This window comes from Schistocerca piceifrons, chromosome 2 (genome assembly GCF_021461385.2).
Source record: "Schistocerca piceifrons isolate TAMUIC-IGC-003096 chromosome 2, iqSchPice1.1, whole genome shotgun sequence".
In the NCBI taxonomy this organism is placed as follows: Eukaryota; Metazoa; Arthropoda; class Insecta; order Orthoptera; family Acrididae; genus Schistocerca; species Schistocerca piceifrons.
In genome coordinates, this window is record NC_060139.1 from 797,842,523 (window position 1) to 797,857,265 (window position 14,743).

Consider the following 14,743-nt stretch of genomic DNA (forward strand, 5'->3'; position numbering starts at 1 on the left):
TTTATTTCGTTTCCTAAAATGTCTGTTAGTGAGACATATTTTCCATAGCATTTAAAATTAGTAGATTATCAGAAGCTGCAGAGATTGCCAACAACTGCATTTGGTGACCTTTGTTTCTGAGTTTGCCGTACACTGTATCTGCCACAGCTGTTGCCTGAATGATACCCAATTTAATTTGTCTATTGTGTTTAGTTATTTTTTTCTTTTTTAAACTACTTGAGATTCTGATTTCAAACTGTCATCTGATTATATTGTGTTCTCTCTTCCTGATATGAGGTACTATAATCCTCAGTGTTATCAGTATTATGTCCCTGATTGTCTGTAATGTTACCCTTACCTCATTTAGAAGAAACAGAATTCAGAGTGCTGCAGCAATGTGTTTAAGAAAGAATTCCACTATTTTTTTATCTCCATTGCCTGCTTTGTAAATATTTTTCCTGGCTTTTGTCTTTAAATTTAAGTTGTGGGCTAGGTTTTATTAGACACTACTTTCCTTTTGTGACTGAAAGATCATTGACTAGCATATCATTATGATATGATAAATATTTTACTACTGCTACAACAATTTCATGGCCCATGCAATAAAAGACCTTTAAGAGGTACAAAAAAGGCAAACTGTACAATATCCCACCAAGATAGCAAAACAATCTCCTTACCTGGAAGTGCGTCATTGTCTATAATTTATAGAAGTTCATTCATAGTAGTGGTATTCATAATAGATTTTTCCATAATTGATTGTCGTTAGTGGCAAACCACATATTGTTAAACCCATGTCCAAGGTTTTTCTCTTAGCAAATTCCTTTTATCCTTCATAGAAATTAGTTTAACATTGTTATTAAGAAAACAGAACTTATTTTTGTAATGACAAATTGTGGTTGCTCTTGGTAAAGACTACTCCATTTCAGTTTCACATGTATGTCTCAAGATGTTTGATAACAATATGGACATCATCTTTTTTATTTACAGTTGATTAATAATGATTTGAAATTAATACGTATGTTGTTACATTATTATTCACATTGAATTTATTCAGTTATAATTTATTTTATGTAACGTAATGTTCCAAGATTAATTGTATGACATTAGTGATTTACTTTAGGACCTTTGTAGCTGTCTAAAACTTTATAATCTTGCATGTATATTATTAAATAGATGCATTGGACTGACTACAAATAAATCTGTAAAATGCATTGATATGCAAAGTTCTGTACATCATACAAAAAGCAAATATTATTTGCTTTTTATACGTATTGTGTTTGTTTATATTAGCTTATAGTGTTGTTGAATGTTTTGTTTTCGAAAATTAAGATGTATTGCTTATAAGAAACTGGATTTTTGTGAAGTTTTATGGACACACTTGACCTTACCATACTTTTAGTACTTAGAGAATGAGGTTACAAAATTGTTCTTAAGAATTCATTTTTAAAAAAAATCATGAACAGAGTGAAGAAACACCACCATAATTTTATTCTACACTCAAAATAATTTCCTACACACATCTTTTTGTCGCACATATAGTTTTTTGCTTAATTTTCATACAATAGGACTGATCTAAAATGATGATGTAAATGATTTCAAACTGTGTAGAATTTTCTGTAGTATGTTTATTGCTGCTTTTAGTATTACATTTGTGGCTAACTCCACTGCTTAAATTGTGTAATCCTTTGCCCTAGCAGTTTTTTTATGTTGGCTGTTTAGTTCTATATACACTTTCTTTAATACTTATAGAAAGGTATTCTTGAATTTAAACAAATTTATAAAAAAAGATTTGATTCTATAGTTCTTATAACCACAAACTTTAGACGAAAACATCTGTAATGCTGATGATTAGTGCTTATTTTAACCATTCACTCCAGAAACATACCTGAAATAAAGGTTAAAACTGAGTAGTTACTCCCTGATGAAGGGGGCAGCAACAGCACATACGGGGCGTTTGATTATCCCATTAATACTGTTTTTTGTTGTGTTTGAGCAATATTTTAAGGCTTTTATTAGCTGTTTTATTTCATGGAAATAATTGCTTAAGCACCAATGCTATAACATGAAAGCTACTATGGCTTATTTGAAACTCATGTTCCCCAGCAGAGAATTTAAAAATAATTCACTTTGATTTTGTTATAAATTTATATAGGTGTCTTATTTTTAAATATAAATGTTTAGAGGTCATTTTAAAATGGACTCTTGGTGAAAAATTGAAAAGGACGTTCTGTGATAATAAATGTAACTTTTAATGGTTTCCAAGCACTGTAGTGGAGAATTTTTTTCTGAGCACATTTATTTTCACAGTGGCTATGAGAACATAATGTTAATTTATTTGTAATTTTCTTTTGCTTCTGTGACATTGTAACAGCAGAAAATATACTACACTTATACCGACATTCACAAAAGAACTCAGCATTATACTGTGAATGTTTAATAAAGTGTAAAGTAAAACATTAGGCCAACATTGATTTCTGTAGCCTGTACACAATGTCTGTTGTGATTATCCACAGCCTGAACTCAAACAAACACATAAGAAGTAACAAGACAAAGCCACTATGGACAGAGAGTAAACATGAAATGTTTCAGTTAGTTGTCATTTATTTTAATGTATCAAGGGAAATGTTTGTTCAGAACAATATATCAAATATAATATTATAGTTACAGCTGCATGAAAAATCCTCTGACACGAAGGAAACAAGAACAAGATATACATATATTTATATTTATGTATATATAAAAGTGGAAAATTATTTACAAGCAACTTTCTGATATGGAAAGAGTGGATAATTAGTGTTCTGACATTTAATTCTGATTCCGAAAAGTCACAACTGCTGTCATAAAATATAACATGTACAATTTCCTCAAATAGATTTGCATTGAGTTGTTTGAAAATAGAAGAGTCATAACATATTTCAGTTGTATTATAGATAACAGTGGGTAGCAAAATTAAAATAAATTAATCTCCAAGGAATTGATATAAAAAGCAACAGTTACAGTACTGTTATATCACCATAGCAGCTTTCTTACATACCTTGTCATGATTATACCTGTAAGAAGCTTGTCAGTATCAATTCAGAATCTGAATGATGATACATAATTAGTGATGAATGTATACAGTGGGCAAATAGATTTTTATGATTTACAACTTTCTCTCAAGCAGAAGTTGTAAGCACATAAACATATTTCTCACAAAGTTTGTAAAATGGATTTTTTAATGAAAATGTCTTTCATAGTCTGAAATAAATAAACATAATCACAGAGTGTTGAAAAGTTTGGTGGTCTGAAATATATAAAACACTGTACATTATTTCACATCTGGTAAAAAGAACACATGCATGGTACAGTATACTATTTAAAATACAGCTAGGGTTTAGCTGCCTCCATTACAACTTTTTAAACTCAGTCAGCTACTGTAGAAGTAATAAGGAACTCTGATTAGAAATTGTGCAAAGTTAACCACTTCTTGTGCTGCAATGTTATTTACTGGTCGAGAAATTTAATAAATTCATCACATTTGTGCATCAGTTTCAACAATTACATTCAGTGTAATGCTTTCATTCAACAAGTATATATGCTCCATTTGTCTAATATTGCAAGCTAACACAGAAAAGGCTTAGCTCTACTAAGGTAAGATGTATCTGAATATCTAGGAATCATTATTATATAGTTTAACATTTTTAAAGAAATTAGTCAGGTTTCTTTTATTCTGAAGTAGTTCTCATGCCAGATTATTTGTTCTACTTATGAGACCCTATATTTAATTTAGTTGTAGGGCCAGATTCATTCACAGAATATAAACTAAATATATGACTAGCTCCCTGTAAGTAAAGTCATTCTACCTATATATTTTTCTATGAAATGTAATCCTTATCATTCTATAACTTTTCTTAGTGACTGATGTCATTTTAACATTTTATGATGTATGTATCTAAACATGACTCTGGCAAAGTTTTGTTTTAGATCTTTTTCAGTTCAAACTAAAGTTTGTTCTATCTGACTTCAACAAATTATGGCTGAATGTAAATTTCCAGTGTACAGAGTAAGTGGTACCTGTAGCACTAACTATGATAACATTTGCAATATGTGTAGAAATTGCTTATATCACATATAGAAGAATGTACTGAGACAAGAAGAATTTCTATAAGGATTAAAAATAAAAATAAATAAAAATAATACATTACCATATGTAATTAATAACAACTTTCTGTCACAGCCATAATGACATACAGAATTAATGATGATTTAATGAAATTGCAAATTATGAAATCTGATTGTCTCATTGGTAATACTTTAGACATGATATAGGAGTACTGAATTCATGAATTATGTTTGATGGAATATTTAATATTAAGCTTTTTCTTGTTTCAGTACACACTTCAGTTATACTCCTAAACTGGCAACATTGAATTAAATGCAATACTTAATTTCGTTTATTTCTTCTTAAGTAGCAGCTTTATTGGTACAGAACAAAAAGGTACAGGTACATATTAAAAAAAATATATGTAAGAATAATTTCAGAGTAAAATGTAATCACAATACTGATCCAGTTTGTTGCATATCTGTAAATAAATTATGCAACTACATTCCATTCCTTTTTATAGGACACACACATCCAAGATGTCACCCTCACATTAACTCTATGCATAGAACTTCAACACTTAGAAAAATAATTAGCTCCTGCTCTGCTTATACCAATAGGAAGGCATCTGTGCTGATACTTAACCACTGCTTTCTTGGCTCAATTAAAAATCTGGTAACAACATTTTATAAATATGTGTATATAAATATATTTACAAACAGAATAGATGTTTTTACAGTCAATAAAAAGAATATATTTACTTTGAAAGCTGTCAACAAAGAACCCTCAATTTATATGCCATTTACAGGAAAACACTTATCAATCTTAATATAATTTAGGCAACAGACAATATAACACTGCATCTGCAGCAGCATTTATCTTTTTAATACTAAAATTTGTACAGTGTACAATATGCACATTTTGATTTATAGCTGATGTTCCAGGATTTTTGTTTCTTAATGTCTTTAGATGTTATCAATGACTCATGCACTGTAAAGTATTATTTTCTCACCACACGGTATAGTGAACTGGTAAAAATATAACAGTACCTTCTTGGGCAGAGAAGATCAAGCTCAGCATAGCACTCAAAAAAACCTGTTCTCAATATTACAGGAAGTGAATTATCTGAATAACAGAACAGTGTTGAAATATGTGTCATAAAAACAATCATTTGAACTATTATCCAGCATAGTAACAAAACAAAGGTCACATTCGATTAAAAATGTGTACTAAGCTACACACGATGTCATGTACAGTTCAAACAAAAATGAGGAAATTATAAATAATGAAGCAGTAATAATGATTTGAACCTTACGATTATGAAGGTCGGTACCACAGTATAAAATCATGAGACGAGGTATCAGATTTAAATACAATACATAAAAGTATCACAGAAAGTTTCTTATGACTAGATATGGGCAACAACAAAACATCGGGACAACTATTCAGTCAACGCTAATTACAGGTATGTTCCGTTCTCGAAACTTCAAGCAAAATGGGATTTTTCATATTTTTATTAGTACGTTAGTACCTAATTTTAAGAACAAAAATATTGAAGATATGTTAAACATTTGATGTCGAACTTTGGTTTAGCGTTACAAAAATATCCCATTTTTGCAGAAGCCGGTTACCATCGGTGAATTTACCTGTTTTGTGTATTTGAAGTCTGTAACTGTACATAAATCACTGTTCAAAAACGCCCAGCCAACACCTGTGTCACTGACAACATTGAAAAACATTGAGAGATCCACTACAAACTCACATTTACAATACTGTTGACAAAACTGAAGTGAAACCGGCACTAGCACTGACATTAAGGCAACAGGCACAAAACATATCCACACGGCGACACTTCCCTCGAAGCAAAAAGGAGTCTTCTGCACACCACAGAAAACACGGCATTCTCTACAGACCTCACCAGCCACACGGAAACACAGAAACGCACACACGACACGCTACTGTCCTCTCGCACACTGGTCGGTTCGCAACCGTTTCCCTGTTTTCCAGTCTGGGTCGATACGTGAAAGAGAGGGAGGGGGAGGGAGGGAGAGAAGGGGGGGGGGGTTGAGAGAGAGCGCATTTGATGTAAAATGGTTCATTTCGACGATATTTGGGGATTTTAACCCGAACTTGTTCCAGCACAGTACAGAGGAAGGCAGTTTCTAACTCAGACAGAGGCCACTCGATAAGTTACGTCACTGTCAGGGAACCACCACATACGACGAGTGGTTCTAGAAAGGGAGTGGTGACGGGTACCGCACAGCCGCGCCCGGATCGGACGTCTCGTATTTGTAGCCGGGGTGGAACGTCCGTCGACAGAGATGGGAAGGCACCCGGGGTGATCGTCCTCCAGTGTACAGTCTGCTCGGTCTCCGACTGCCACCTCGAGACTGCGAGTGAAGCGAGAGGAGCTCCGGCGGCTGCACGGCGACTCACATCCAGGACGCGCCGGTGTGCGGCGAGGAGTCCTGTCTGGCGCCGTACAGCGCCACCTCCACTCAGGACTTCCAGACGCGCAGCTTGCGCAGCGACACCTTCTTGAGGCGGGAGACGGCGGCGCGCAGGTCCAGGTCGCGGACGTCGTCGTCGCTGAGCGTCTCGCCCTCGGAGTGGACCTCGCGGTGCTGCGTGGCGACGGGCGGCGGCGGGCGCGGGCGGCCGCTGCAGCTGGCGGGGAACTTGTGGTGGCGCACGTGGCGCGACGTGGTGGGGTCGCTGAGCGCCTCGGCCACCGGCGCCTTGCCCGCCTGCGCGTGCGCGTGGCCCGCGCTGCGCCCGGCCGCGCCCGCCGCCGCCGCCGACAGCCCCTTGCTGAGCCGCTCCAGCGTCGCCGTGCGCAGGTTGGCCGCCACGCGGTGGCGCCGGCCCGCCGGCGGAGTCGCGCGCTCCCGCTCGCGCAGGATGAACCGCCCGATGGTCTGCCAGTGTGCCTGCCGACCAGAACCGGACACTGTAGCAAAGGATGCTCACACCTACAGACAACATCTACATCTACATCTATACTCCGCAAGCCACCCAACGGTGTGTGGCGGAGGACACTTTACGTGCCACTGTCATTGCCTCCCTTTCCTGTTCCAGTCGCGTATGGTTCGCGGGATGAACGACTGCCGGAAAGCTTCAGTGCGCGCTCGAATCTCTATACTTTTACATTCGTGATCTCCTCGGGAGGTATAAGTAGGGGGAAGCAATACAGGGTGTTACAAAAAGGTACGGCCAAACTTTCAGGAAACATTCCTCACACACAAATAAAGACAAGATGTTATGTGGACATGTGTCGGGAAACGTTTAATTTCCATGTTAGAGCTCATTTTAGTTTCATCAGTATGTACTGTACTTCCTCGATTCACCGCCAGTTGGCCCAATTGAAGGAAGGTAATGTTGACTTCGGTGCTTGTGTTGACATGCGACTCATTGCTCTACAGTACTAGCGTCAAGCACATCAGTATGTAGCATCAACAGGTTAGTGTTCATCACGAACGTGGTTTTGCAGTCAGTGCAATGTTTACAAATGCGGAGTTGGCAGATGCCCATTTGATGTATGGATTAGCACGGGGCAATAGCCGTGGCGCGGTACGTTTGTATCGAGACAGATTTCCAGAACGAAGGTGTCCCGACAGGAAGACGTTCGAAGCAATTGATCGGCGTCTTAGGGAGCACGGAACATTCCAGCTCGCGACTGGGGAAGACCTAGAACGACGAGGACACCTGCAACGGACGAGACAATTTTTCGTGCAGTTGACGATAATCCTAATTTCAGCGTCAGAGAAGTTGCTGCTGTACAAAGTGTCGTTGACCACGTCACTGTATGGAGAGTGCTACGGGAGAACCAGTTGTTTCCGTACCATGTACAGCGTGTACAGGCACTATCAGCAGCTGATTGGCCTCCACGGGTACACTTCTGCGAATGGTTCATCCAACAATGTGTCAATTCTCATTTCATTGCAAATGTTCTCTTTACGGATGAGGCTTCATTCCAACGTGATCAAATTCTAAATTTTCACAATCAGCATGTGTGGGCTGACGAGAATCCACACGCAATTGTGCAATCACGTCATCAACACAGATTTTCTGTGAACGTTTGGGCAGGCGTTGTTGGTGATGTCTTGATTGGGCCCCATGTTCTTCACCCTACGCTCAATGGAGCACGTTATCGTGATTTCATACGGGATACTCTACCTGTGCTGCTAGAACATGTGCCTTTACAAGTACGGCACAACATGTGGTTCATGCACGATGGAGCTCCTGCACATTTCAGTCGAAGTGTTCGTACGCTTCTCAACAGATTCGGTGACCGATAGATTGGTAGAGGCGGACCAATCCCATGGCCTCCACGTTCTCCTGACCTCAACCCTCTTGACTTTCATTTATGGGGGCATTTGAAAGCTCTTCTCTACGCAACCCCGGTACCAAATGTAGACACTCTTCGTGCTCGTATTGTGGACGGCTGTGATACAATACGCCATTCTCCAGGGCTGCATCAGCGCATCAGGGATACCATGCGACGGAGGGTGGATGCATGTATCCTCGCTAACGGAGGACATTTTGAACATTTCCTGTAACAGAGTGTTTGAAGTCACGCTGGTACGTTCTGTTGCTGTGTGTTTCCATTCCATGATTAATGTGATTTGAAGAGAAGTAATAAAATGAGCTCTAACATGGAAAGTAAGCGTTTCCGGACACATGTCCATATAACATATTTTCTTTCTTTGTGTGTGAGGAATGTTTCCTGAAAGTTTGGCCGAACCTTTCTGTAACACCCTGTATATTCGATACCTCATCCAGAAACGCACCCTCTCGAAACCTGGACAGTAAGCTACACCGCGATGCAGAGCGCCTCTCTTGCAGAGTCTGCCACTTGAGTTTGTTAAACATCTCCGTAACGCTATCACTCTTGCCAAATAACCCTGTGACGAAACGTGCCGCTCTTCTTTGGATCTTCTCTATCTCCTCTGTCAACCCGACCTGTACAAAGGATCCATGGCGCGAACAGTCCGATCGAGGTGGTTCCACAGATACGCGATTGAGTTTGAATCCGGGGATTTAGGCGGCCAGGGGAGTACAGTACACTCGTCGTGGTGGTCTTCGAACCACGCACGTACACTGCGAGCGGTGTGACACGTTGCATTGTCCTGCTTGTAGATCCCATAGTGCCAAGGAAAAAAGAAACTGCATGTAGGCTTGACCAGGTCCCCAAGAATAGATGCAAACTTGTGTTGATCCAATGTGCCTTCCACAATGACGAGATCACCTAGGGAATGCCCTGAAAACATTCCGTCATCCAATGTGAATCCTTCCGACGATTATTGCACGGCTGTACACACCGAAGGCCATCTGCCCGATAGAGCATAAAACCTGTTTCATCTGAAAAGACTACCATTCGCCACTCAGCGGACGTCCAGTTCCGATAATGGCGTGCAAATTCCAGCCTTTGTTGCTGATGAGCAGCAGTCAGCATGGGTGCATGAGCTGCATGCCTGCTGGTGGTGGCCGTGCGCAGTAACATTCGCTGATCGCTTGTCGAGGAAACACCTTGGTTCATCTGGGTGGCAGTTGCTCAACAGTTGTACGTCTGTTCACACATTCACATCTCTGCACCTGTCTGTAGCCTGTGGTGCCCTTGTCAGTTTTGGATAGCGTCTTTTTGCCATGCATAGTATACGTTTACCACAGTGGCATATTGATCTTCTGGTTAAGGACAACCACACCGTAAGCAATACAAGGTCCATCTTAATCAAATTAAGTTTGGTTAGGCCACTTGTTGGGTTACCCCCGTGCTGGTGTTTGAGGGGGGCAGATAGAGCCATGTTGCGGCTCGTGTCGGTGCCATTGGTAGGTTGGCATCGTGTAATAGGAATATTGGTGTCTCGTTTTCTTCTTGTGTTTACTGGCACCACTATGTTTGCTAGCACTGTCTGTCTGCAAGTGGCAGCAGCAACGTTTATCGATATCTAGTACCGTGGTACTATCTTGGGAAAGACGTCAAGTGTTTTCTGCGTCGGAGTGTGTCGTGGAGTTCGGTTGGGACGGAGCAGCAGTGAGGTATGGCAGTACGTGGACATGACGGGACTGCTGGCGGCATGCAGGCACTGCCAGATCGAAGGGCTGCATTTGCGAGGGCCACAACCTCGTTGTCCAGCGGACCCAGGACATTTGAGTTAAGTGAACATTAACCCAGCAGACAAACTTCCACTATTTTGAGAACACACCGTTTGTTCGTCGTTGAGACGAAGAGCAACGAGTGGAGTGTTTGGACTTTGCGAGGTTAGTTAGCCATCTTCCGCTTCTTATTATTAATCATTGAATTCCTTGTGTTTATTGGTGAAGTTCAACCAGCGGTATCTTTCTGCCTAGTGGCCGCTAGCGCCCCAGTTACCTGCCCTGGAGGTGAGCATATTTTCGCGGAGTGTACCTATCCTCGCCTTGCCACTGCTGTCCAGTAAGGCGTGTAGTTCGACAGCCTCCTTGATTGTGATCCAGATATGTTGTTTCTTTTGGACTACTTTGGTCGTAGTGGTTCCTTCTGCTTCTGGATGTTCTAAACACCAGATTCTGAAGACGCAGTACTGTCCATCAAATCCGCCTTGCCTGGGTTATTCCATCGTTGTATTGGTTATCAGACATTATGTAGATTCCGCAAGAGTGTTAGTCTATGTTTAAACTGTCACTAGTTTGAGTTGCCATTCGGTTAAGTGAATACAACTCTTGGCTGCCTATTTTATCGGTTACCAAGTTGAGCGACTTTCCCAGGCCGATCCTTGGAGCGCTGTTTGAGGCCCGCTTCTCTCTTGGTTTGATCAGATTGTGATTATTGTTTTTTAAATACATTTTAATTTTGAGTTATTACTATTGGGGCCTTCATCCAACAAGTAATTTGAATTTCTTGTCAATAAAGCGTTCCGCCGTGAATGCAACTCTTAAGAATTTTTAATTAGATATTGTCCCTTGATAGCGAAACTTTGATGATTATGTTTTTTTAAAAAAAATATTTTAATATCTCTTGGAGAGTTTTAATTGTTTTTAAGAATTTGTTATCCAGGCCTTCAACCATTACATTGTTTTGAGTTATTACTATTGGTGCCTTCAGCTGACAAATAATTTGAATTTATGTTCCATAAGGCCTTCTGCTGTGAGTGCAACTTGCTTAAGAATTTTTTATTACACATTGTGTCTTAATAGTCAAATTTGATAAATGTTCCTTATTGTCAACCTCATTTGCAATTGGTTCCAAATAAAGCGTACGTGATTTTTAAAAAAACTAAGCAACCAATTGTAACTGAGTAAGGCCCTGTCCACACTGAATCCTGTCTTTCCCTAAGTCCCATGTTTCAGTGGTAGTTACGACAACGGCTGCACTGATTTTTGCATCTCCCTGACACAATATACCCTCCACTGCTAGAACTGCTATCTGCCGTCTATGAGTGGTTGTTGAAAGTTGACATCGAACGTAGGAGGTGCTCACATTAACGTAACTCGACCTTATATATCTCTGCTTCAAGCAACATTGCCAGAACGCCAAGCTGGAAGTCAGTGAAAGGAACAATATTTTGAGGACACTCATAGCCAGCAGCTGGGAGCTAGTCGTCATGTCCTGAGAACTTCTGCTCTTGCTTTGTGCGTGTCACAGCAGAGTACATCTCACCCGTGTGGCGAGTGTCTGCTCACACCATGCATGCTGACAGTGCAGTCATTGAGTCTGTTCGAATCCTGTTGGGATGTATAAAGCCAACTCCAGTCGACAAGCTCTACCTGATGGTATGGCCCCCTCTCCCTCTGACAGAAGGGTTATCGCTGCCGATGTGGGGAGTGTAAAGCTGATCAATGATCCCTATCGTACACTGCATGATAATCAAGCCTCAAGCTGTAGCCTGTTGATTTGTCGATTGGAACATAGAACGCGCTTTATCATTAAGATTCAGTCTCTAGAGGGGAAAACCAGAGTATAATCGCATGATAAGATGGAAGAGTAAGCTGCTGACGGATATCCCTACGAAGGAGAAACTAGCCCCAGGAAAAGATATGCCCTGCTCTGTTTGGACATCACCCAATCGCTTTAGGGGGGCGTCCCTCATTGGAAGACCAACATGCAAAAATGGAGCATCCCTCCAGCTATGAAGATGTGCCCCACGGTTGCGAAACAGCAAGAGATCTGGGCCATTTGCTCATATGCCCTACTGGAACAACTGACACAACACAGGACTTGATCGAGATGTGCGGCCCCTCCCGTCAGAGGTTCGAGTCCTCCATCGGGCACGGGTGTGCGTGTTGTTCTTAGCATAAGTTAGTTTAAGTTAGTTTAAGCAGTGTGTCAGTCTAGGGACCAATGACCTCAACAGTTTGGTCCCTTAGAAATTTACACACATTTGAACATTTTTGAACTTGATTGAGCAAGAAACAAGGCCATTGGAGTTGTTGCATTCTGGAAATGCAGACGGGACAGGAAAATGAGTGAATTACTGTATGACACCGCGCTTCTAGACTTGACAATGGCCTCGATTCGGCGAGGAAGACAGTTCACAACTTTGAGCATGATAAATCCAGCTGACGCTACCCACTGATAAATGGATCCTGTAGAGCTGCCAAATAACGGGGATGTTGACTATTACGTTTCACTTGCTGATCCAAATAGTCTCAGCCATTTTCCGTGGCATTAATTTTATGTGACTTCGCGGGTCGAGTTTCGATAGGGTGCCTGAATCAAATCAAGAATGTATGCATGCTGCCCTGAGGACACGACTGTTGTCATCTTGTAAGACGAGAGTGTTCACGGCATACTAACATGAAGATACTGATGAAAGGGCAAAAGCTACTCACAAGTAACGTTGAAATAAAAATCCTGTCTCTTGTTCACGATAATATGAATGAGTCTGATCAAGTTATGGTATCCACAAATCACCGATACCTCTAAAACAACATAGCACCACCTCTGGCCTGATATATACCGTCTCCATATTGAGGGTTAAAGGCCTGCACTTACCGCCTAATATCATTTCAAAACAGGGAAAATCGCGACTAGTCGGACTACGCTACACACTCCATGCAGCTACAGCCCAATTTTTGTACTATCTGGCCCACTGAAGACGCGAAACTTAATGTGCTGGTCTGACCAATGCCTTTTGAGAGTTACTCGACTGCATATCACCTTCGCAATATTCGCTGGGACGCTGTTTGAGACAACGTTGCATTATCTGACAATGGCAACTCTTTCTGGATTTGAAACGATTACTGTTGACAATCCGTCACACTTGTCTCCGTCCCTTGTCGGTTTGGATCTTTTTAGGTCCTCTGTTGTTACACTGTGATACTAATAAAACAGTGGTGACGTTTATGATATGATGTTATAATGTGCGTTTTTCTCTGAAGTCGTGATGGTGTTAGTGGTTGGGGTAAGGAATTTACTCCTATGTATAAATAGGACTGGGGAAGATGTTTTAATTGCAGAAAAAGACACGTAATGGACATGAGTGAAGGCACTGAGAGTTGGGATGTAGGGATTAGGAGATGGGAAGGATAATGGTAGGCTGGAGGCTTCGTTTGAATTTTGATGGGTGGGATAGGCTGTAGCTGATAAGATGCATAGGAACCACAGATTATTGCATGATCTTAGTGAATGTAGGAATTCAAATTTCGTTGGCTGCTACCAGCAGCAATTCAGGGTTCTCAACCCTAGGGGGTTTAATGAGGTACTGGAACTCAAATTTAAGAGAGATATAGAGCAGACATAGGTATTACAGGTGTTTGAGGTGTGGAAGCCTTCTGAGCTGGTACAGGATTCCGGTGGTAGAAGGCTGTCATAAACTGAAAGTGAGGCAGAGCGCATGTTGTTCAAGAATTTGGAGGGGGCGATAAATCTTGGGAGGAGTGAAACAAAAGCAGATTAAGACATATCTCCGCATCGATGATGAAATCATAAGAGACGAAATACGAGCTCAGACTGTGCAAGAATGGTGAAGGAAATTCGGATGAATCCTTTTCGAACGAACCATCCCGGCATTTGCATTAGGCGACTTTGGGAAGCCATGGAAGCTAAACCAGAACGACTGTACGAGATCTGCACGACTCTTGGCCGGAGTGAGAGGCTAGTATCTTGCCTCTGCGATTCCTGACATGGTAAAGCAGTGCAAGTTCGTGATACAACTGCATTGGCGAGAGGATGGGTTGGGTGGACGCTTTGAGTATATGGATGATGGTCAAGGGATTTGATCGCCCTGTCTCGCCTGTTGATAGCTTAAATAGTTGTATTGCGAACTCTTTTTCATGGTTTGTAGGTGGGAATTCCAATTTAGTTTACGACCAGATATTAATAAAGTACTTTGGTGTTTTGATTACGTGGATTGGACTATTGAGGACTCTTAGGCAAAGGTCCCAGGGATGGAATACGTGCGTGATTTTCCCTATAACTGTTGCCTGATTTTTTTGTCTGGGGTGATAAAGACCTACCATCGGTTGCAACAGCCAACGGCCTTGGCACAGTGGTAACACTGGTTCCTGTCAAATCACCGAAATTAAGCGCTGTCGGGTATGGCTAGCATTTAGATGGATGACCGTCCGGATGTGCCGAGCGCTGTTGGCAAGCGGCGTGCACTTAGATCTTGTGAGGCCAGTTGGGGAACTGCTTGACTGAGAAGTATCGGCGGTCGGTCGGTTCCGTTGGGTCTTCCGAGGCCTCTTCAGATGGTGTTTTTT

The 14,743-nt window shown here is 41.2% G+C and overlaps 1 protein-coding gene across 1 annotated transcript in view; it reads right to left on the reverse strand.

Moving 5' to 3' along the window:
- Positions 1-2,255: 2,255 nt before the first annotated feature.
- LOC124775864 (1-phosphatidylinositol 4,5-bisphosphate phosphodiesterase epsilon-1-like) overlaps positions 2,256-14,743 on the reverse strand; it is a 447,016-nt gene continuing 434,528 nt past the window's right edge. The window contains exon 25 of the mRNA XM_047250697.1: positions 2,256-6,990. Coding sequence (XP_047106653.1) covers positions 6,559-6,990 — 432 coding nt within the window. The 3' untranslated portion in view covers positions 2,256-6,558. The remainder of the gene's footprint in view (positions 6,991-14,743) is intronic.